This window comes from Aythya ferina (genome assembly GCF_964211825.1).
Source record: "Aythya ferina genome assembly, chromosome: 5".
NCBI classification, from domain to species: Eukaryota; Metazoa; Chordata; class Aves; order Anseriformes; family Anatidae; genus Aythya; species Aythya ferina.
In genome coordinates, this window is record NC_140301.1 from 54,147,116 (window position 1) to 54,172,286 (window position 25,171).

Here is a 25,171-nt window from a genome sequence, read left to right on the forward strand (position 1 = left end):
AGAAAACTAAATTGATTTTTGCCTGAATATGGATTTATGTCCAGTTGTCTGGACTAGAGCTCTTATTTTAATGTATATGGTCACAGTTGTCTGCTGTATGAATACAGGCTGAAATCCTGTTAAGTAATGCTTTTCTACTTTCCAAATTCATGTTATGTCTTGTATGGCCCCCAAGTGGAAGTTAAATCTGGAAGGGAGAAGAATATCAAGTAGCCTCCCAAATGTTCAGGCAGCTTTGTACAAAATTGATCCTTAAGACTTTGTTATGGATAAGTTGTGTGGAACACTTTTTAAAATAAATTAGGTTAAATAAAATTACTTGGTGCCCCTGTTTTACTGACAGAGCTGTTCTTATACAGTATCCTAGAAACTCCATCACGTGCCTTCAGTGTTCCTGTTCAGCATTTAATCAAGTGCTTGGTAACTTATAAAAACCTGCAAAGATACAGGACCCTGTTTATTGAGGAGCAGTGCTATTAAGGAGAGGAAACTTTCTGTTAAGTACAAATAAATCTTAACATGCTTTTGCCTAGAGCTAGTGCAAATTATGTTGTACTTCAAGTCAGATCATTCAAAATATTAACGTATTAAAAAAATACATCAGAAAATCTGCCCTTGTCAATGAAGCCAAACTAATGATCGTGTCTTGAAGACCAGAATATTTAGGTTTCTGAAGGTAAAACTGGCACAGGTTGCCAGCTACAATTTCTGAAGACTTCATAGAGAAAGGAATCTGTAGAGAAGCACCTTAATGGAAGGTCTTTTAGACTGCATATTAAAAATATTTTTTTTCCTACTTGCTAATTGGTTTTTGTCCCAATTTCTTAATTTTCCATTTTCAAACTTCATGTTGTCCAGTGTAATCTTCTTTGCTTACTCAAGTTCTGTTATGTTCAATTTGAAGAAAAAGAGAAAGTGAAGGTGTGCTGATCCTTAGTGACAGTTGGTACCTGCCCTTTTATCAGGTGAGAGCATGCAGTCCAGCACTGGTTTTGCTGTTCTGGATATTAAGCTGTCAGTGCTCCAATTCTCAGAGTTGTGTGAATTTTAGTACTGAGACAAATACTAAAAGCAAAACTAAAAATGAAAGAATGGTTTTCCTGAGTTTGGCTGTGCTTTTACTATAAAGCAGATGCACTGAATGCAATGTTGCAAAATAAAGGCCAACTTCTCACTAGCATTAATGTCTTTGTAAAAATTAGGAGACACTTAAAACTAGTCTGTATTTACACACAAAGTGCCCATTATGCAGTAATGTTAAGTAAGTCACTTAAGTATGGAAAAAGCAGCTCAACTGTTCTTAGTTATTTGAGAAACTGTCCTTATGTTGAAGAGACCCACTGTAACTGCGTATAAACAGGGCAACTTAAATGATAATCGGCTGCTGGCTTTTTATAGAGTCCTAAAGAGCTTTTTATATATAAACACACACAAAAAAATATATTAAAACATACGTGTAGATATCTATATGTTTATGTAGTGTTCCCAGAATCTTTCAGTCTAGTTCTTATTTTTTCCTGGGGGTTTCTGAGGTGCCCCTGGTGTTTAGCTGTTACCCGAAGGATTCACACTGAATCTGCAGTGCTCCTAGGCCTGCTGTTAGACCTCGCCAGACTTTAAGCTTTCTACCAGAAAGCTAAGGTCATTAGCTGCGTGTAAGCTGACAGACTGCTGACTGTATTTGTCGAAACTAATTAATTACTGATTGGCCATGACACTGTCAACTGTACCGAAGAGAGTTTTATTGGGGTTTTATAGATGGAGGGGGTGTTGCCTGGACTTTATGGTGTTCGTGCCATGTACATTAAGTGGAACTTTTGCTCTACATCAGTATTCGTTACAGGGAAAGTCAGCTGACTTGTTCCCATAGCTTTCTTCCTGCTTGAAGTTCCTTTAAGATGTGAACCAGGCCTGTTAAGTGAGCTGGGACTGGCTCTGTTGCTGCAGCTTTGGCTGGTCCTAAGCATAGGGTCCGAGGGTCCTTCAGGTTGGATGGGTCTCTAGTCTAACCTCCAGCGCAAAGTAAGATCAGCTATGAGATCCGACTGGCTCGAAGCAAAGGTGAAGTAACTACAAATGATTCTGTTGTTGGTATTAACAGTGCTGGGCTCCAGAAACATATTTCAAAAATCTACTCGTTTGATACTGAGGGAATTAGAGGGAATTGCAGCGTGAAGTCCCGAAGGTAGTATTTTTGGCAAAAACCCTTGTGTACAGAGGCAGGGGACAGAGTTCCCCAGGAAACTACACAAGTGCCTGAAATAACAGCACCTTCTTGCCGTGGGTCAGCTGTGTTGCACGGCTTTTGCTATCCTTTCTCCCTGTAGGAAGGAGAGGGAGAGCAGCACGTGCATGGGGGAAGGATGTACTGTAGGGGATCCTGTAAGGCACAGTGCTGCAGCAAAGCCTATTTCTCGGTTAGGACTTTAAAGAGCATCTGTGAAATTCAACAAAGTCCACTTAGCAACAGTTGTAAGGGTTGATCTCTGTAGTTACTTGTATAGCACTCTAACAGGCAGAGTTTTCTCTAGTTATTATGGTTATAGAGCAAGGAGCATGAAATACCTGATCAGCAAGGTGTTGAAGAGATACAAGCTGCAGGTACTTTTGTGAATTCCAAGCTCCAGAAATGCTGGAAAAATTGTTTTCAAAAGTGACTCTTAGTATTTTGTCATCTTGTGTTGGTGCTGTAGCTGTGCATGCGTAGCCAACCTGTAATCTGCAGTTCAAGATCAGTTAATTCTTTGTACTAGGGGGGATTCTCTTAAGAGGATTTTTTGGAAGTGAATTTTTTATTAAATGTTTGCTCTTACTTCCAGGCTTAAAGACCTAATATTCTGTCTCAAACTCTCTTACCCATATGACCAACTGAAAGCCAGCCTGGCAAATCTGATATTAAATACTATTAAGTCTCTAAAGGAAACATTTTAATGGCTACTGTTGAAATTATCTGAGAGAAATTAATAAATAACGCCTTCCCTTTCTGATCTGGGAGATGTTTGTTTAGCTTGGCAGGAAATGTAGCATCTATTATAGATTTCAATAACTAAAATTTGCAGAAAGCTGCAGATGTAAGTTAGGAAAAGAAAAAGAGGAAGAACTCACGTCTGTCAAGGAGCATGATTAAATGCTGAGTTGAAATAATGTGACTCACTATTTGTGAAATTGTAGTATGAAAGCTGAGTCTTAGATCAATAGTACATCAAAAGAATAAATCTTGGACAGAAATGAATCTGTCTTTGACCTTAGAATTACATAAGGATAAGGAACCAAGGTTGTTGATGCCCATCCTAATAAGACATTTCAAATGTTGGAATATGAAATTTTCAGTATTTGCTTCAGGTTGAGGTAACTGATTTTTTTTTTTTTTTTTTCTTTCTGTTCCTATTATTTAGGTATCTAAAGCTGTGGTTAACATATTCCACTTGACCACCTTCCTACTGAAATCTTGATTCAGGGTGAATGGGCAAATTATGTACATGTATGCACACACTTTTATTATATATTTATTTTTTCCCCTTCCTTTTCCCTCCCCAGCGGAGTGAGGGTAACATGGCTAAAATCGCATGATGTGAGTTAACTAAATGGGACTGGAAAGTCCCCAGAACTGCTATGTGATTCATGTTTTATTTCTAGACAAGAAATTCCTCACAAAGAACTGAATGGCTGTGTTAGTCAATTTTTCTTCTGCTTGTAAGCCTAAGATTTTAGGGACTTCGAATCTGTTCAAGGACAGGACTCAAACTGTTGGTGCCCCAGATATGCCAATTTTGTTCAGCTGCATCACTGACTTCAGACAACTGTTGAGTGAAATTCGTCTTGCTCTTGTTGCCTGATACCCATTAGTCCTTGTTCTTTTGCTCAAGGAGTACTTGAAATACCAGTGCATGTTGAAAAGGAGAGGCTTCCAGTGCAGGTATTGGTTGGCCCAAGTGCTATTACAGAGGCTTGATTAGTGAAGATGCGCTTTGATGGCTTGCACAGTGATTTCATTCAAAGGGAGGATTGATTCTTAACCTTGCATTAGGTGCTCCAACCTGTTTCAGTCAAGACTAAACATAAGTTCTAATTACAGAGTGGTGCTGTCATCGTGAATCATCCATCATGGAATATGTTCCTCAAAGTGGACAGGCTGGAATACTGTTAAGTATTTTTTCAGAAGAAAAATTGAAAAGAACTGGGACCAAAAATATGCAAATAACTTGCTAGCAGCTCAGGCATAGCCAAGGGTGCCTTACCCCGTGCTTGTAGCTGCCGTGTTCAGTAACACTTAATCCCAGCATCTTTCAGTTCCCTTCCCAAGTACATCAGCATTTTTCTGAAAGTGGCAGTTCATATCGCCTTGTTGAGTAAATAGTGTCAGATCCTAAGATCTCATGGAAAAATCTCTTTTCTGAGAATCAGATCCTTAACAGTACAGCTACAGCAAATGGCCTTAATGGTATGCTAATGAAATGCTGAGTCACAGGCCCTATTGAATTTTATGAGTAAGGGCTTTTCTTGTTCTTATCAAAAATCCAATAGCAACTTTCAAATGTGCAGAAATAGAGAAAATGGCTTTTGGTTCTTATGATCATTGATTCTATCCTGTCTTTCAGTGAAGTGAGAACAAGACCAAAAAAGTGTTTTTGTGCCTGACTTATCTCCATGAGACAACTGTATCGTAATCACAACTGAAAACACTAGCTGCATGTAAATAAAAGGCAGAGCATCCCTCTCAGTAGAAAGCCTAGCTTCTGGTAATTCTGGTAATTGAATTAATTTACTTATACTCCATTGAAGTTCAGACAGATTGTCCATGCCATCTGGTTCCCCGAGAGCAGCTAGAACAAGCACAGTGAAGTCTTGTGCCTAGATTTCATTTATCAGAATTTCATGTCTTGCTAGATCTGTTATCACACAATTTCAGAAGACTTCAGCCACAGCAAGTTTTTCAGACTACCAAAAATATAGTGAATGTTGAAACAAAACTAAAAAAAACCATCTTGACCAGACAAAAGAGCAAAGTGTAATTTCAATCTGAAAATAGCTACCTCTCGACCTTCTGTGCCACTTAAAAGTATAGTAGGGATTCAAAAGATGACAGCCCTGGGAATGCTCATGTTTTCCACTGCTGAACGAGCCAACCATTCTCTGATCCCTCAACGTGATTCAGGCTGAGCTCTGTTTATTTTGAAAGGGATCTCCTTTCTGAGGCACTTGGTTCTGCTGAAACTCTTGTCCAGGGGCCATACCTTGTGAGACGAGAGAGCGTTTCTTTGAGGTATGGAGGGATGCATCTATAGTTGCTGTAGAACAGTCTTCCATTGGAAACATTTTTCTCCATTTAGGGAGTTACCTCTTGATACCACATATATTGTATTATTTTAGGACAAGGGAATCTTGCACGATATAAGGGATCCAACCACATGGCCTCTAGGGTTTGGTCATTCCAGCTTCAAGTTACAGATTTACATGTGTCTGTGGATGCCCCTTGGCAGACATGCACCTTATCCTATGATCCCAGTAGAGCTAGTATTCTATTTAAGTTCTCCTTGAAGAGGTATTACTAATATTCTTTTTTAGCTTATAATGGTTCTCTGGGCTCTGGAGAATAACTTTTTTAATATGCTGACTTTAGAGGTTGGAATACATTGTCTCCTTTCGGAGCCTTCAACCAGAAGGCCATACACCTGACTAAACTGGTTTATAATATATGCTGCAAAGCAAAGTGTAACTTCAGTACTGCTGCATATACATATGCTTATCACGTGTATCCCGTAGTTAAATTTGCCTTGGAAATGGCTCACCTGATGTGAATCACTGTGTAGCTAGTCACGGTTTTGCTCTACTTACAGGCAGGTCTGGTTTCCCACAGTACAGCTCCATGCATGCTATGGATTTGCTGCTCTTCAAATGTTGTACTCAGGTTTAATACACTGGAGCAATTTTCTTTTATATGGAGCTTGTCCACTTCCTCAAACAAGTTTTATTTCCTATATTGCTGCCCTGATTTCCCTTGACTAAAAATACTGTAAAAGTAGATATCAAAACTAGAATCCAAGTCCCAAATCACAGCTGCATCTTGAGTCTGTAATATTATTGAGTAACTGCAGCTTTCTAATTACAGACTCCGAACCTAGTAAATAGGGAGTTAAAAAGAAAGGTTGAACCTGATGTATGATCACGCATGTTAAATGTGTGGGTTATAATCTCTGGATGATGACAGATTAGGGTGTCTGTTCAGAAGTGATACGGGGATAAACATGGGTTACACAACTGAGAGAGCATTTTAAATTGCTTTTCTGTTTTTTTGATTCTTCTGACACTTAAGTGCCAGATCTTCATTTGTTTATATAAAAGTTCTTCTGTTTTGCTAGCACTTACTTTGTCTAAGCTGTATTTGGATTGTTCAGTAAATTCAGATGATATATTGATCCATAGAAGTCATCCTTGATTATAGATGGTGCAAAGTATTTTCATGTTTAATAAATCAATGTCAGAAGCACAATTATTTTGTAACCTAATCGCCTTAAAAATATTTTATAAGCATAATATCAACATTCTGAGTCAGTGTTCCTAGAAATCTCTCTGGATCTAGTTGATCATTTTTTAATATTGATAATGGTATCACATTTTTGCCTGTTATAAAATGATGCGTTTACAGTACAAGGACCAAGATACGCTATTTTTAGTCCACTGCCAAAACTAGTTGTACTTCATTTTGAGAAAACTGCTGCTAGGGAAATGGAAGATGTCTTGTCAATGTGATGGGATGCTGCTTCTGGCAGGAGAATCCAGGAAACAGGTTGATCTTGAGAACTTACTGGAACCTTTGTGTTACTGAACAGTTGTCACTGGTTTGTCACGTGATGTAGTTGCAAAGGTGTAGCATTTAACAAAACTGGAAAATGTGGAAGTGTGATGTTATATTAAAAGCTAAACCTGTTGAAGACATATTTGAGGTCTTCAGTAAATACAGAGCTGTATTTTAAAGTATGGTTTTGTGACTGCTTAAATCGTTGCTTAGTGTAAGCTCTTTTGCAAGCTAAACTTGTATGTGTATACATTGTGATAAACTTTTTAAATTCTGTTTGCTCTTTTTGCAGGCTGCGGACTTGAGTAAACCAATAGACAAAAGGATATACAAAGGAACACAACCTACATGCCATGACTTCAATCACTTAACAGCCACAGCAGAAAGTGTTTCTCTTCTAGTGGGCTTCTCAGCAGGCCAGGTCCAACTTATAGACCCTATTAAAAAAGAAACTAGCAAATTATTTAATGAGGAAGTAAGTAGAAATCTTAACATTGTTGCATGCAATGTATTTCTGGTACTAAAAATCCTCAAAGTTCCGTAGATGGCTTTGTTTGCCTATACAGCTCATCGTTCAGTCACTACCTTTTGTTTTCAGCTCCTTCATTGGTTTAGAATACTTACACAAAAATTTTATTCATAAGGAAGCTTTTGGGGTTAAAGGCAAAAGAAAAAAATAGGACTTCTTACTTTGGGTAGTACTGCAACTAGAACTAACGACAGTTAACAGATAGAAAAAACATCTACAAATCAAAATGCTGCTGCATGTTCTCTGCAGTCAATTGTTTTGGAGGCTTCTGGTTCCAAACAGGGAAGAAAATATTTGAGCCCCTATTTATTATATTACGGTCAAAATATTAAATAACTAAAGTAAAAATATCATTTTTTTATGGTCGGGATGTTACAGCAGAAACGGTCTGTATCAAGGATTCCTAAAGGCTTTTTCAGGGAAGACTAGGATCTCAAGCTGAATGCTGCATGAGAAAAGCTAAAGGCTCACAAAGTATCGACCATGTGATACTCCTGAAAAAGAATTCTCTCTTTAAGCAATAGGTAAAAAATAGAGGGAGTACTATGAGGGGGACTCATGCCAAGTTACAAAACCACTGGCTCTGGTTATCTGGTAATACTGGTATTCTTAGAAAGGTAAGTGTTTGGATATTAACAGTGGAAGAGATCTGGTAACTGATAAAACTTGGACAGCATTTTCTGCAGAGGATAAGCTAGAGGTATTTGGCTTGTTGGTTTTTTTTTGTTTGTTTTTGCTGCTTTTTGTGTTTTAATACTGCAGGTAAATCATAAGGTAAGAGAGCTCTGCAGGTTTTTTTTGTGTTTTTTTTTTTTTTTTTAAGACTTGAAATCTGGACAAGAGCTTTGCAGATGAAGTTAAGCCTTGCTCAGCTTTCAGACTAAGCAAGCATATCTTTCCCACCTCAGGGACATGTGTTTTCTTGCTCTGTCTTTGTGCAAAGAAGATTGAAGTATTGTTCTCAATGGGGATGTTTTATAATTAGAACTGACTCCTCCTCAGCTTTCTAAAAGTAGCTACAACCAGATCAGAAGAGGGGCGTTCTTCTTTGTTACCAGCCTTTTCCCACCTGTTCTGTCTCCCTGCTTGTGTTGAATGGGAAACAGTGCTGGAGAGCCTCCTAATGCTGCATGGAATACTCTTTTTGGTAGAAACCACTGTATATGTAGTTAAAATTTTCCTTCTAGCATCATCCATTAAAAAACTTCCCAGAAAACCAAACTTTGGCATTGGTGCACCACTGGGAGTGCTAATCCAGATGTGACAAGTTACTCATGTAAACAAGATTTAATCTTGTATGGTAGTAGCATAAGTATTAAAAATGGCAGCGGGAAGCTATGAATAGCTAGAACTTCCTATTGCAGAGCAGTTCCCACTCTGGTAGCTGACCTGTAGTTGCCTTGAGAAAAACTTGTGCTAAAATACTTCACGCAAAGGTCCGATGCCTATTTACGTGTCATGATGTTTACTGTCTAGCTTCTACAGCATAAAGCTGCATTGCAGGCAGAATAGTTCTTGTGGTATTCCACAAGTGATGGAAGCACTGAGGCGACTTGACATTGAAAAATATTCTTTCCTCTCTTGCCACCAGTATTGCCTCATTACGATGGAGATGCATCTTCTTCCTGTTTGGTGGAATTGAAATGAGATGAGCTCTTTTATACAAAGCTAGCATATGGCTTTGTGTGGTGTTACCAGAACTTACCCACATGTAGGGTAAAGTTAAAAGACAAAATCCCTGTTTCCTACACAGATCTTATCTGCAGTTATAACCAATTCTGAAACTGCTGTGGTTTTGGCCTGTCAGTTACAATAGTGAAATTGACTCTGGGCATGTTTAGAAATATTAGCTTGTATCTGAAGCCCATTTAAGAGAAACATTAGTAATTATCGATGTATGAGTTGGTACATTTGCTTCAAGAAAATGTTTTTTGGATATATTTAGATTTTTAGAAAGTATTTGAGAATAGACATACTTTCATAAGCAAAAGGTGGGCTAAGTAAGTGTTTACATCTTTTGACAGATTTAGCACTGGTGCTAGAATAATAGAGATGGTAGGGTTCACCACTTGTCCTGTTAGTAATTTAGTGATTTAGGTAGCCCAAAGGTGTGTTTTGATTATCACCTGTGATAAAGCAATAAGGATAGCACTTAATTGTATGTGATACGTGAAATGGCTTCATCTTATGACACAGGTTGTGTCGAAGCTTGACTAAATTAAGGCTATTGCATTTTAACTTGTTACTTTTTAAAACTCTGTTGATGTAGAAGAGAATAGGGACTTGAAAGGCAGTATAAAAGCTGAGTTACTGCTTCTGTGAATATGTTGTTTGTCAGGTTGAGCTGCTCTGGTACAGTAGAGCAAGAAATCTCACTTTGTGCTGTATTAGTGATGGCTTCATAACAAGAACATTGCCTCTAGCAAGAAAGGTAGTCTGACCTTCTCTATATTTTTCTCTTGGTATGTACGAAGTAACTTTCTGACTAACGTTTCTGGTATCATTTTTACCAGATATGAATGATACATATTAATGAACGTGTGACAAATTATTTAAAATGCCACAACAGAAGCTAAGATGCTATTTGTAAAGCTACCTTGTTAGAGGAAAAGTTCACTCTCAAATTGAAAATAAGAAGTTACACAAGAGAGGTTTCCTGGTCCTTATACTGAATTTCACAGTAGCAAAAATACGTTCAAGAGTAATGACCAGGTGCTGCTTTTGATAGTTACAGGCCCAGAATGGGTAAGAGTCAGTGTTATCCATCAGCTATTTTTTTTCTTTGTGAAAAACAGCATAGCAAAGCATTTTTTCTTTGCTTTTTCTATGTGCTTCTGTAACTTGTTCTGGTATTTCCTGAGGCTCGCTGTATTTGCATTCTTGCATTTTGTATAGCCCAGCTCTACTTTCAGCCTGTAATCAATCTGTGCCAAATACAAATCTTGAATTTGCATTTAAAGAATTTTTTGTCTCTAAGTTGCAGTTGAGTGATGCCATGGCTGAGTTGGTAGATTTAGAAATCCACCAGAAGAACAGTTGACCCCTTGAGTTCATGGACTTTATCTCTACTTCTCAGTTTTTACAGTACTGAAGACATTTTAACTAGGGATGTTTGTTTAAAGTGTGTTCATTGTTTGGTAATGATGGACTCCATTAAATTGTTTTTATTTAAAGGAAACTTCTTAATCAGATGGTAACTGAGAGTAATGAATGAAAAGTAATTGCAGGGTGGGGTTTCCAAGGTGAAGAGGATGTGGTGCCTTCCAAATTTGCTGATTTACATGTATTTAGCTATTAACTGTCCAACCACATGTTAACAGGGGCACAGCATAACGTTTGCTGCCTGAATCAGTGAGCTGGTAAAGGCTCCTAAGATGTCTCTTTTTCCTTCAGATGCTGATTTTTATAGCCATTTCAGATAAAACCAGTTTAAATGTAAGTGTTGCTGATTTATAACTTGTCACACAGATGAGTAACAGCCTTTTTTCCCTTTAGTTCAGTTTGTGTTCCTTGATTATTTTTTTCATACTTTAACGTCCTCAGCAGAATGTAAACTTAAGAGCATTGTGTTGAGATTCATAGCAACAGATCAGCTTGATCAAAGTATGTTCTTCATAATGTGACTGGACCATAATGACCTTTGATAGCACTTTCTCTGAATATAATTTCCTGTTAAATGCCTTATGAGATTATGAGTGTTTGCGAATAGTAACATAGCTCCTTTCCAGAAAGTTGAATTCACTTTGCTTAAGCTTTGTTCCCCTTCTCCCCCAAAAGCTCAGATTTACAGTTAATCATTAAAACTTTAATTTTCAGACTTTCTGATGTGTATCTTCTTTGTTTTTCACAGAGACTAATAGACAAGTCCAGAGTAACCTGTGTAAAATGGGTACCAGGTTCGGAAAGCCTTTTCCTAGTAGCTCATTCCAGTGGCAATATGTACTTATATAACGTGGAGCACACTTGTGGTACCACAGCCCCGCACTACCAGCTACTTAAACAAGGAGAAAGTTTTGCAGTTCACACTTGCAAGAGTAAATCCACAAGAAACCCTCTGCTTAAATGGACAGTAGGTGAGGGTGCCCTGAATGAATTTGCCTTTTCCCCAGATGGGAAGTTCTTGGCCTGTGTGAGCCAGGATGGTTTTCTTCGTGTGTTTAACTTTGATTCGGTGGAATTGCATGGTACAATGAAAAGCTACTTTGGAGGACTGCTGTGTGTGTGTTGGAGTCCTGACGGGAAATACATAGTGACAGGTGGAGAGGATGACTTGGTAACAGTTTGGTCTTTTGTGGACTGTCGAGTAATAGCGAGAGGCCATGGACATAAATCGTGGGTCAGTGTTGTTGCATTCGATCCGTATACCACTAGCGTAGAAGAGAGTGACCCGATGGAATTTAGCGGCAGTGATGAGGATTTCCAAGACCTTCATTTTGGCAGAGATCGAGCAAATAGTACGCAATCTAGGCTATCCAAAAGGAACTCTACAGACAGTCGTCCAGTAAGTGTTACGTATAGATTTGGTTCGGTAGGCCAGGACACGCAGCTCTGTTTATGGGATCTTACAGAAGATATCCTCTTCCCCCACCAACCTCTCTCAAGAGCAAGGACACATACAAATGTCATGAATGCCACAAGTCCACCCGCTGGAAGTGGTGGAACTAACCCAGGAAGTAATGGAAACAGTATCACAACACCTGGAAACTCTGTACCCCCTCCTCTTCCACGGTCAAACAGCCTTCCACATTCTGCAGTCTCAAATGCTGGCAGTAAAAGCAGTGTCATGGATGGTGCCATTGCTTCTGGTGTTAGTAAATTTGCAACCTTATCGCTACATGATCGGAAGGAAAGACACCATGAAAAAGATCACAAGAGAAACCATAGCATGGGACATATATCTAGCAAGAGCAGTGACAAACTGAACCTAGTTACTAAAACCAAAACGGACCCAGCTAAAACTTTGGGAACACCTCTCTGTCCCAGAATGGAAGATGTTCCCTTGTTAGAGCCTCTTATCTGTAAAAAGATAGCACATGAAAGACTGACTGTGTTAATTTTTCTTGAAGACTGTATAGTCACTGCTTGTCAGGAGGGATTTATTTGCACATGGGCAAGGCCTGGTAAAGTGGTAAGTTTTAATCCTTAATGCTGCATCAAAGAACTAGAACTCTGAATAGGTAGTTTTCTTGAGATATAAATGAATGTTGAATATAAAATTTCTTTATGCTTAATGTAAAAAAAAAATCCTCAGAGCCATACTTTTGGATACTGCATGCCATATTTCTGAATGATTTGAAGTGTCTTGGATACAATTAAGTATAGTTGCCTTCCAGCAGAAGAAATAAATACTGTGCATCTAAACTATTGATCAGTGTTCTTATACTTAAGCATAACCACAATATGGTGAAAGCTATTTATGTAAAAATGGAAGTAAAAACATGTCAATCACTAAAATAATTATAATCTTTCAAATGTTTTCTACAAAATACTGCACTCCCAATAAAAGTAGCTTATAAAAGCTGCTGCTTCTAAGTCTAACGAGAAATGTGAGCCTCTGAAAAATTTAAACCAAAGTGTTTTATTCCTCCATACTTTTCTGTGGTGGTCTGCCATTAATGTAAAACCACTTCTTATTAAAGTGTCAGCCATTTTATGAGCAGATTTGTGAGCCCTTTACTGACTGTAGTTTATGCTCTTGAAGTTGTGAATCAGTACTATCAAGGAACTCTAATTTTAGCTGGGTCTTGACTTATGTATTCTTTGTCAAGCTAGGGAAAATTGTGCAAGCTTTCTCTGAGCAGCTTCAGTTTTATGTCACTGTCACTTTTGTTAGTCAAATTTGGTCATTGACAAGCTTGTGCTTTTTGATAGCACCTGTTCTATCAGTTGAACCTTCATTAAAATATTAGTTTTAACTTCTGTTGTTAATGCACTTAAACACAGATGAAACTTTTCTTCTGTTCAATGTATAGCAAGCTAAATTTTGAATGAAGCTAAAAGTGGTGAATATTTTGTTAAAAAGTACTTTGTGCTACAATAGCTTTGTTTGCCTGCAATGTTTTAAAGGAATACAGCTATGAAAACATTACCGGATTTGGTCCACCAAAAAATACCATTATTTTTGTGAAAACTTTTCAAGTTTTTGTGGCATGTAGATTATCATTTCAAGAAAAAAAAAAAAATAAATCTGGTAATATCTGAGTATTGCCACAGTAGGCAGCATAAATGAACATCTGACGTTTGTTACGTTTTAAATATTTGGTTCATAAATCTCACTTTTGAAGTGGAGGTACTGTAAATAGTTAAACACCACATCTTCATTGCTATAAAACTAAGTAAAAGTCAAGATTTTTTTTCTTAAAAGTTTGTATAATGTAAGTTTCTTTGAGATGTTCTCAAACTTGATACAACTTACTTACTCAGAGCTACATCTACTCTTCATTTTGATGTTTTTTAAAGGTTGAATCTAAAGCTAAAAAAAAATGTAAACCCTTTTCTGGGGAGAAGGGTAGAAGGTAATACCTAGGAAAAAAACCATAGTTTTTGCCTAAGGACTACAGCTCCAGCATTAATTTAAAAAAAAAAAAAAGAAAAAAGAAAAAACAACCCAAACTTAACTACTTAATGTTTGTCCTCAATGAAAATACTAAAGCAGTTATCCGTGACTCAGTGCAATTCATAAGTCTTAAGAATTAACTTTATACATGTACAGCAGTGCCTCAGATTTCTATTGTGACCTATATTTTCTTTTTTGCTTTAAAACTCCTCTGTGTACTACTAAATGCAACACTGTTAAATTTATTTTCAGTGGCTGAGGTGGGTTTGGTTAGACTGGTTATAACTTAAACACTTTTTTTGGTGTATTGACTTTGATTTGGAATATGACATTTCAAATATTTCAGAGATAAAGTATGCAGTACCAAAAATCAGGATTTATGTATTGGCCAATATGGAAAACTTTAATGACAGGTAAGTAACTTTCATGCTAAAGTTATCACTTTCAAAATTAATATATTGCACACTGATGTAAATGCCATATTGTTTAGGAAGTATTTACTTAGAAATTTTCAAATGAATTTGTTTTTCTGATATCACTTGCATTTCTAGTGAGCTCACTCTGCTGGTAAAAACTAAATTTTGATGGCATGTTTACAGGGGTTTGATAGGAAAATATTTGTGCCAGAAGGACGTTATGAGCATTCTTTTTGTTTATAGGAAAGCACTTAACTTTATTTAATGAGAATTGTCAAAGTATAAAACACTCATGGTAATGTCTTTCTTACTGGGTTATATACCATTCATTTCCGTTTTGCCAACTGTTATATCCTAGGCCATCCCATTGCTCTAGGGTTTAAAGCTGCTATTTCTAGTCTTCCTTTTGAAATATTGGGTCCCCAAGTGATCTTAAAACTCCGTCACTTTTTTGTCTGCCAACTCTAGAGTGAAAGCCTCTAAATCTTGCTGCTTCTTCCATCACTGCCTCAAAAGGCCTTCATTAAATTCACGGCACTGCCAGCCTAAAGAAAGAATTGGATGGAAAACTGAAGCAGATTTGCAGTGTTTAAAGTAATTTCCTTTGAGCCAGTGCTACTTTTCCCTCATTTTTAATAGCCATCAAAAGACATGCCGGATAATTGGACAGTGCATGACAAGGTCTCTGAATTTTTCTGGTTGGACTGGTGCTGTCCTTAGTGGAAAAAAATCCAGAAATGTCTCTTCAGCCAAGATCCTTATGATAGTTGATAGGCTGTACTGTGCTTACAGAGTGTCCTGCCAGTTTGTTTACAAACTTTACCAATTATTACTTGGAGCGTATACATAATCATACCTTGAGCTTCCTCACTGGATATGCTATCCTTACATTGCACTTCCAGAACTGTTGTACTAACTCCTGATCAGAGTGAGGCCAAGTGAATGGAAAAATTCAGTAAGAACCAAGTTGAATGAGGCTTAGAATACCTTTTTTTTTATTATTATTATTCTCATTTTGTTAGCCTGTTTGTAAGATAGAAGGTTCAGGGTAGTGAGAAAAGTAGGTTGCCTTAACAAGAACATGGACTTCCTAATCAACATGGTGACCATTAGCTGTCTCCTTTTCCCCTTCTTGCCCAGCCCCAATAGAAAGTGTAAATAGGATTGTACAAATGTTGTATTAATCCTAAAATGTAAGAGAAAAACATCTTAAAGGAACCAAGGTAAATTTCATGTGTTACCTTTATAGCTACTTCAAACTGAATTATAAGAACTGCAGAAGCAGAAACACTACTGAAAGAAAAAAGTGGTACCTGCATATGCAAAGTAGGTTTTCTCTGAACGTAATGGTCAGAGAAACAATCTGTATGATTACTGTGTCTGATTTAGGGATTAATTTTTCATCTTGTACAGTGACTCCATTTTATCTAAATGAAAGCTGCTGATTAGTTGCTTCCTTTGTCAGAAAGCTCAAGGTAAGATTGGACAGAGCTATGAACAGGTGAAATGGCAGTGTATAACCTAGCAAGACAAACATGTTACCATTTTGTAAAACAAATGCACATGGAATTTATTTATTTGACTTATTGTACAGGAAAATTTAGACTTAAATTATAACATCCTTGAATTTTCTAGTTAACTACAATTGTAGTACAGTATCATGTTTTAGTATGATTTCTGTTTTAGTAAAAGTACTTAAACATTCATGTACTATATTTGAGTGAGATGAGCAGCTATACATACTAATTCTTCCTCAATGGAAAGGAGCATTTCATCATTACAATTGAAGTTCAATTGCTGGTATTTAAGTACTATCAAATAGATTTCTTTCAACGTGATACGGTATCTGTATAAACTTCAGGGATGATTATAGTAAAACTGAAACACAGCTATATGACTTCAGGTTACCATGCTGAAATTTGAAGCTTTCTGTAATGTGCATAATAGCAAAGTTGCACATAGCATACCCGCATTATCAGGGTGAATTTAAACCTAGTACACTGGTGTGATATTTATAGCAAGGTATGTGTGTTTGCGCGTGTGCGTGTGTGAGGAGGTGTGACTAGTGGCTCCAGTAAAGCCAGGAAAGATCATAACCCTGTAAAGGCTTTATGATGAGGATGTCTGGATTAGGAAATAACATGACTTTTACTAAACACTTTTTAGAAAACCCATGTTCTGAATTATCACCTCTTACAATTTGGTTATGTACTTGGAATGACTGTATATGTCTGCCCCTTTAACAATATAAAGCTTCTAAATTAATATTTAAAATGCTGGCCTGCTTATGTTACGATAATAAATTTTGTGTCAGTTAATTTACTGTCAATTTACATGTAAAAATTAAACAATTTTTTTCTGCATTTTATGAATTCTGTATACTGGAGTTTGTTAAAGATTGACATGTTAGGTGATACTGTACAAAATTGTATTGACTACCTTTAGTGAAAATCAAAAGTAAAATTCATATGTATTTCCTTTTTACACTTCCATCTAATTTCTTGACAACTTGAATAAATTTCATAGAGCCTTTCTAACATGAACTATTGTTAATTTAACTGTTGCAATAATTAAGCTTTAAGAAGTATTGTTGGTATATTTATAATTTTAAGAAAATCATGTTTGTTTCATACTGCTTATTTTTAGCTGTTCTATTGTCACTGTTACAGCTGAAGAACTTTACTAAATACTTGACATTACAAAATAACTTGCTGGGGTTGTCCTCTGTATACTGATGTTAAATAAAAATGTGTGATTGAACTGTAAATGTAGATAACTTTCAATAGTCCTTTTCCACATTGAGTTTTAATTTATCTTGCAGTCCTTAGGTGGTCTTTTGCTATCATACTGTGCTGAACAAATGGCCACAATGAAAACTGTTAACTTGCCATATTTTGAAGTAAGAAGTTGATTGCATCCTGTAACCTGCTCTGAGTAAATGTTTCACTTCAACTCAAGATAATACATACATTTTGGATGTTTAAATCTTGCTGATAAGGTCATGTCTTCTGATATTTTTCTAGGACTTAGAGTAATATGAAATAGAATATTTATAAAAAATCAAATTTGTTTCAACTCAGATTCAGTAAAACACAGACATGTATGTGTCTAGATTCACTCGGCCTAGCCATCAGATACGAGCTGGGGCTGAGTGTTTTCTCTTCCTTCTAGGACTCTACAGGAGCTCTTTCCTCTGTGGACTCTGGTGCAGGGTATGTTGTTTATTCCAGCTTTAGACATTGCCATTTACCTAAAGAATGCTGAATTTACAGCCCTGAGGATATGGCTCGCTTGGATGATTCAAGTGTTTTCAGTCTAGAAAAGCTTTGGCTAGTCTAGAACTTCACTCATCTGAACTAGAACTAAACCAGTCTAAACCTTTGGCTACAAAATTTCTTGAGACCAATTTAGGCAAAGAAAAAGAAGGTGCATTTGTATCTGAGCAAACTTCGCCCTTGCAGCAGCAGCACTGTGTGCTGAAGGAACCAAAAAAGTGACACCTCAGTGTTTCAAAGGCACTTCTGAGAAATTTCAGTGAAAAAGTTACTTTGAGTCCTTCCTAACTGAGGTAGGACTCTTCGTCTCTTAGGAAAAAAATCCTCTGTAGTCTAAAGCTGAGGAAATAAGCTATCCATCTTGTAAGAACTTGAGAATATTTGGTACTTCAGGAGGTACTGACTGACCACTACGATGGTCTACATGTAATATATGTATATTTAAGAATATACAGGAGTCGATGGATGAACAAAATAAAATCTGTCCTGAAAGCTTGTGTGAACAGCTGATTACATCAAATGATGCAAGAATTGCTTGTACAAACCAGTTTCTCAACAGTCAGTGTGAGCATGAAATTTAACCATCTTCCACACCTTCTGTAGTCACAGAAGATGACAAAAGATTTCTCGGAAGATGGAAGTGTCTTCTTGCTTTTATTGCTTTTGTTTTATAATGTTGCACAAACTTATCAAGGAAATAACTTGTTTGATAACCTTATTTTCTTACATACAATTAACCTTGTATTTCAAGTTGGATTTTAGGTAGGTGCCGATCAACTTACTAAATTCATTTTTGATCACTTCTCATTCTGTGATCATGCTTACTTTACAACTACCCAAAATGGGATTGCCTTAAGTCATCTGCTTCTTCCCCAATTCTTCTCCTGGTTCATTTCAATTTCATTATTTCCTAATCTGAAAAGTTTAAACCTTACCATAGTTTAAAGAGGCTAGAGAAACTGTTCCTAACCATTGGAGCCTGTACTACCTAAATGAAGCTTAAGTTCCTATCATCTGAGTCAAATCCAGCTTCTGTTGGTAAAGTCTTTTTGTGCTTTTCCCAGTGTGCACTTAGTTGCATCTTATTTTTTTCTCCTCTTGAAGATGCTTATCTTCCACTGCCAAGGAAAAACTAGTCTTGAAGTAATCTTACCTACTATCACTATAGGTTAAGATTTTTTTTTTTTTTACTAGGCTGCTAGTTTTCTAGCAGCCTTGACTTTCTTTCTGTTGACCATGAGCAACAAAAAGGGTGATTTGTTGAGAGGTGATACACCTCTCTTAGAAGAAAAATTCCTTATGTATACAGAAGTGAAGTTGCACGAGCAGTCTCCCTGTTGCTACTAGTGCTTTTACAAGATCTGGTATGTCATATGGTTTAAGAATTTACTTCTGTAACTCTACTAAAAATAATAAAGCCAACCAAAGACAAATAATGCATTTAAACCTACATAAAGTGAACGGATAGGCCATGCAGAGATAGGTATTGGCTTGGCTCTTTCCCCCTGAATCCATACATATTCCTCTATAGTATGTTTTGTTAACGTTCAGCAGGCACTTCCTTGAATGGTCTCAATTTTGACTCAGTTTCACTGATTTACTATCTGGTTTAATCAATATAAGTAGTTCAAAGACTTAAGCTAATAAATGCTGACTTGTCTGCGTAAGAAATGTGGACATTTTGTTCATACGAATCTTAATCCAATTAAGCTGATTCAACTGCAGGATTTCAAATGTGAACAGTTTCACTCTGTTTGAGCATATTATTGCTCAGATTCTGTGTTGGACTGTGGGTTCTTTTGTCCAGTGAAGGTCTCAGTCCAGATACCTTTTTTCAAGTGACTCCAAGAATATCACTGTTTTGAACAAGAATAAACTACATGTGGAATACTCTTAACAGTAAATGCAATTATTATCTGAATAGCAGTAATAGCTTAACAAATCAATGCCATGTTTGCATGGGCATTCGTTAGGTCAGCTGTTGCTGGTTTAATTGCATTAGTGAAGTGTACTGTGAGACCTTTTAGCCTGTATCTGCCTAAAAGGCTTTTTTAATACCTGTTGTATTTGTTACAGCGGACTGTTTGCTTTTCTTTCTACTTTCCAATTTCAAAACAGCAGGAAAGACAGGCAGGGTTCTGACATCCCACATGTTACTGAGGCAGCTGCTCTGTTTTACTGTCCAGGGCGAGCACCGAGTGCGTGCCAAGAGAGCTGTGAATTAGCACATAAGCAGTAACTTTACAGTAACCTGCCCACGTGTCCGAACTTGCAGTTTAATATCTGGACTAGTGAAATCTTTGGCTCCAATCAGTTCTGTTCTAATTTACACAAAGAAAATACGAACTCTGTAGTTACTGATGGCTTTTATTCTAAGTAGCAGTGTCTTCCTGGCTCGTTTTTTAAATGCAGCAGTTGTGTCCTGATCTCTCACACACTTAGTTTCTGTTGGGAAACTTTGTGTTTCATATTATTGCCTGGGGAAACAAACAAACAAACTTTGTGCATATGTGGAACTTCTTGAAAAACAAACCCCTGCAATCTTGTGCGTTGTGAGGAGGGCTGGTCCTAACGCTGCTGCAGGTCTTTCTGAACAGACCACAGGTGTGACTGCTCTGAAACTCACATGGGAGCAATCTTACCTATCGTATTTGTTAAGGCTTTTTCTGCCTACCAGTATGTCTTAAGGCTTTTACTAAATATGCAAAGTCCTGTGAGTTTTGGGAAGTCAGAGAGAATGCATAGATTAATGTGGTGCAGCAGCTTGCCCTAGCAGCACTGCTGAAACAGGGTGTTTAATGCTCTTACATTGCTAATTGTCATAAGGCAAACGACAGTCCTCCACCAGAGAAGTGTGTTCGAACAGAATTCGAACAGCAGAGTATGCTGTTGAGATGGCAGATGATGCAACACCTACTTGTAGGACTCTTGCTGAGGTTGTGATGAAGGTTGCCTTATCAAATTCCTGGCTTGGCTCCATTTCCAACCCCTGCTAGACCCAACATAATATTGCTAATAAAAGACTCTGTTTGTTTTCAAAACTGTTTTTGAACAGTCTCTTAATGTGTCTCTGCTGCATGCTCAGTGTGATGTTTGTTCTTAAACTTCAAGCTGATGCAATGTACAGCACAGCAGATCCGGAGCTGTCATATCGCAATTCCTCATGTTTTAATCCTTCATGTTTTCTGTCACTGCTATTAAACTGTGCAGCTTTGCTCTGAGTTACTGCAGCTTTTGTTCCATCCTTCACCACCTGCGTGGTTTAGCCACAGAAAGCACCGTGAGCTAACTTCTTTATCTTATGTATCCATGCAGGAACTTTCTAGACTTTTTTTTTTTTTATAACCTTACTCGTTGTATTATTCCCAGAGAATGTCATTACAAGTGTTCTAGGCCCACACCCAGATTACAGACCAGACTCTTATATGGTAATTTTTGAATGAAAACTTAGCTTTTTTTCCAGCTGTCACATGCTTTTCTAAAACTGGCTTTCCAGAGCTTCCTACGTTGTACTTAACTAACTTCTTCATAATGGCAAAGCTCCACGTGATCTTTCTTGTTACTCAGGACCCACCCAGAACTCTTAACCCAATTCTGTAAAACTTTTATGCCTAAATGCCAAATTTTTATTCTTGCTTTCCTTATATGAACATCTGAGGTCTCAGATGTCATCTTATGAAGTTGAGTACTTGGAAGAACTTGCAGCATTTCTGACCTCTGTCACACAAGCAAACCTCTGGGATGGCCATCTCCTCATTGTAGCTTGACCAAGTTTTAAGGTGCTGCTTCCTAAGTTTATGGAAGTTTTTGAAATGTCTGCCTGCAGTAGCAGATGTGTTGATCCTGAGATTGTTTCCACTTTACTGACCCTCTCCCCTGCCTGCCCAGATTTGCAGAATTCATTTAGAACAAGGCTTGAAATCTGATTTCCTAGCATCTCTCAGAGCCACCCACACGGTGCTTTGTCTTTCTAAACCAGGAGGCATTCATGGGGTGGGAGATGCAACGAGGACTGAGCAAATCCTTGTTCCTAGTCTTGGAACTTAAATTCCAGAGTTGCTAGTAGTTTTTGGGGAATCAGGCTTCACACTACGTGTCAGTATGTGCTACCTGTTTCTAGAGCAGCTGTAGGATGAGTGGCTTAATTTTTTTTGCCAACAATCAGCTGCATTACAGTGTAAATGTGGTGGTAGAATAGTGCTTATTTCTTCTGCTTATGTAGCATGGCTATGATCCTGCTGAAAAAGGCTTCATATTACACCATCCCTAGTACTTTTTTGTGTGTGCTTATAAAGAATGTTTGCATATGAACAGTTTGGATTATTGATTTATTAAAGACTGAAAATAAGACTTTCGGGACATCTTTTTCGAGGGTGTGTGAAACTTGCTTAGTGGACGTAGTCTTCTTGTGAGAAAGACCTTCCAGTTGTTGCTGGATTTAATAGACTTCTGAGGAATGCTTTAATAAGCGAACTGTGGAGTTCTGTTTTGTCTTCATCTCTTTTAAACAAAGCTTTCTTGATAAACATTTTCAGAAATGCTTCAGTAGCTTGTTTTCTCTAAAATTCTGCCTTTTTGCTACTCCTTAACTAATAACAATAAAACTGTCTTTTCTTCTTGTTACGTATGCAGTATCTTTGCAAAGCCTGAATGACACACAGGTTTAAAGACCAACCCATTTCAGTCTACCTCAACAGTGTTTGAACCAGATATTCACAAGATATTCATAAGTGCCACATACATTTATTATATATAAATGTATATAAAAGTGTATACATACACACGTGCCCACACACTTTGCTATAAATCCTACAAATGTATCTGGATTTGTGTGTCAGAATTGGTGGAATAGATGTGGGGTTTTCTTTTTTAATTAAAAAAAAAAAAAAAGTTTTGATTTTAGTCAAAACGTGGTGACTTGAATCCAGCCAATCCAGACCTCCTTCCACCGCTTTGTCTGTGGTCAGGGTTTTCTTCCATCAGTAGTGACTTTTCAGTTCTGGGATCCAAGCGAGAAAGAGCTCCTGTAGATTCCGAAGCTGTGTGCATTCTGCATTGTGTGTTAGTTGCTGCCTGAACTTGTCTGGTTTGATGGATCTGAGTCACAGGATCCTAATTTTGAGGTAAGAAATTAAGCTGGTAGCTATTTAGCGGAATTGCTAAAAGTGCATTTGCCATGCCTGCATAGTAAGAGTTGCTCCGTGATACTCATTGGTGATACTCATAAGCTTCCAGCTTAGCTGCCGTGGTGGTGCAAGTCTGCTGGCAGTTGTTATAACAATGACATTGCAAGAAGATGAAATTGCATTTTGCTATTAAGCTTTTCCTATATAAGTCTGGCATACATTTTTTATGTGAATAACTAAAAACGGGCTACTATACATAAATCAAAACTGGGATCTGTCGCCTACAGTATAGTTGCCTTAATATGGAACCGCAACCCCTGTCTAGCTCGGGGTGCAGCATTATGCTTGAAATAAAGTCAGTCTCCATTTATTGGAACGGTAATGCAGTTTAAAGAAAAAAATCCTGAATGCAAGCTTAAATTGTAATGGGAAACTTCTACTGAACTCCTACTTCGTGTTTCATTCTCCTTTACAATTACCAAACTAAGTATTTGGTTAGATAATCTATTTTTCTATTTAAAGCTTGTAATATTCAGTGGCATATAAGAGATTGAGCATTTCCCTGTATCAGGTTAGTTGTCAAACTTGTTGATATTGAAATAGGTTTGTTTGTTGCTACCCTAATAAAATGATGATCACTTTTTTGGTGTATGATTTTTAAAGTTGCACAGCTCACAATGACTCAAAGTGCAAGGTAGACTGAAATTGAGTGCTCGCATCAGATTCACCGTGTGTCAGGAACAAACGCACTTTCTGCCTTACTGAACGCTTTGGTGTGTGCTGCTTGACTGATACAACAGTGGCTTAGATTCTCGTAGGAGGGGAGGTGCTGATACTTACAGTAAGCAAGTGGTGGTAAAAATAAATTGTACTTTAGCTTCAGGCTAATAATTTTATAAAACTATTGTCAGGTTCTCTTGCTGGATTAATGTAAACTGCTTTGTTTGCAGGGTTTATTGTCATCCCAAAACCAGGCCAATTCTCCAAGTGGAACTGTAGTATAGCCATCACACTACTGCTAGCAAATCTCTGAACACAGGACAAGAAGTAATGACAATGGAACCAGGAGCTGTTCTTCAGGCAAAGAGCATCACAAATTATAATGTGGCAGAGTGTAAACACGGAATTATGTGAATCACATAGTAATTTGCAAAGGAATAATGTAATGAGTTCTTATTACAGCTACTACTGCTAGCTGCTCACCCAAGGAAGAGTTTTCATTTAAAAACAAAACAAAAAAAAAGCTTCCTTTGGTGCTGCAGAAAAAAATAGTAACATTTTTGGTTTTCTTTATACTTTTAAAGTCCAGTGTAATTTAATCTATATATATAAATATATAAATAAAAGATATATATATATAGTGTAAAATAAAGTATGTTTCTTAAATCCAAGTAAGTTCAATGGTTAAATTAGTACTTCACCATTGTTTATTTTGCACTGATTTTTTTAACCAGAGATGGCTAGAAGACAGCCTGGAATGCACTCGTAGAAAATGAAAGTCATTACTTTCTGGCTTCAAAATGTTATTCAGGAAGATGGATGCTGCAATCTTAGATTTTTAAAACAAAATTGTTTTGCACTTAAATAGTTTAATGCTAATAGAAAATTACTTTAAATCTGGTGTCCAAACACCAGGAAAACTATGTTGTGGAGAAAAGATCCTTTGTATCTATTAAACCTTTATTTTAATATTGTTGTTTCCAACTGCAATCAGCTCTGTATTATATGTACAAATAATGTAATTCAGTGGTGGGGGAGGGGAGTAATGGATCATTACACTAGAACTTCTCATTCATTTAAGAAAGTGATATTTCTAATTCAGAAAATACATATTAAACTATCTTGAATATGCATTTTTGTTTACTTTCTGTTCAAATTTGATCAGCTTTGATGTAATCAATCCTTTGTTGAATTAAATGTTTGGTACAGAAATATAATCTAAACTTTGTAGAACAAATTCCTTTAAAAAGTCTTACCTAGAACATTGCTTCATATTTAATATAGTTGAGTTTTGACTAGGAAAATGAAGTAATGGTGGTCTGTTCTCATTCTTAGTGGTTTATCTCCAAATCCCTCGTGTAGCAGAAATCTTGCAGACAACTTTGTGGGATGAGGATTTTGTAGTTGCATAATGTTGTCTTGGGACTTCAGAAGTGACCGTTCCGACAGTAGTAGACAAACACCTTCTGACCTGGCAAACTAAAATTACATCAACATGTAGGAGCAGCTGGGTTTCTGAGGCAACTTGTTTGTCCTGTTTACAGGCATCTTGTTTACAATTCAACACTTTGATAAGTACGATGGAAATACATATCTGTTTGTATAGTTTAATGCTGCTTGTCTGAACACACATTTTCAGTCAGTAACAGAACACTTAAATTGTTTTCAGTATTTCTTGTGAAGATGGAAAAAAAAAAAAATGGTGCTCCACATCCAGCCCCAGTAATGACAGATGATAAAAGTACCAATCATA

The 25,171-nt window shown here is 37.1% G+C and overlaps 2 protein-coding genes across 17 annotated transcripts in view; one reads left to right on the plus strand and one right to left on the minus strand.

Moving 5' to 3' along the window:
* Positions 1-25,171, plus strand: part of WDR20 (WD repeat domain 20) — a 60,133-nt gene that overhangs the window by 21,175 nt on the left and 13,787 nt on the right. For 3 of the 15 annotated variants that reach the window (XR_014693836.1, XM_084521758.1, XM_084521760.1), the window contains exons 2-3: positions 7,089-7,271; positions 11,176-12,453. Coding sequence is in view for 8 of the 15 variants with exons in the window: in XM_084521758.1 (XP_084377884.1) it covers positions 7,089-7,271; positions 11,176-12,453 (1,461 nt within the window). In the remaining 7 variants the exon portion in view is untranslated. Of the gene's footprint in view, positions 1-7,088; positions 7,272-11,175; positions 17,065-17,118; positions 18,065-23,648; positions 24,550-25,171 lie in introns of those variants that run through there. The other 12 variants (XR_014693837.1, XR_014693838.1, XR_014693839.1 and 9 more) reach the window with 12 other exon arrangements.
* Positions 12,289-25,171, minus strand: part of MOK (MOK protein kinase) — a 35,080-nt gene continuing 22,197 nt past the window's right edge. For both annotated transcript variants that reach the window (XM_084521764.1, XM_084521763.1), the window contains one exon: positions 12,289-24,897. In XM_084521764.1, the coding sequence (XP_084377890.1) occupies positions 24,694-24,897 (204 nt within the window). In that variant the 3' untranslated portion in view covers positions 12,289-24,693. The remainder of the gene's footprint in view (positions 24,898-25,171) is intronic.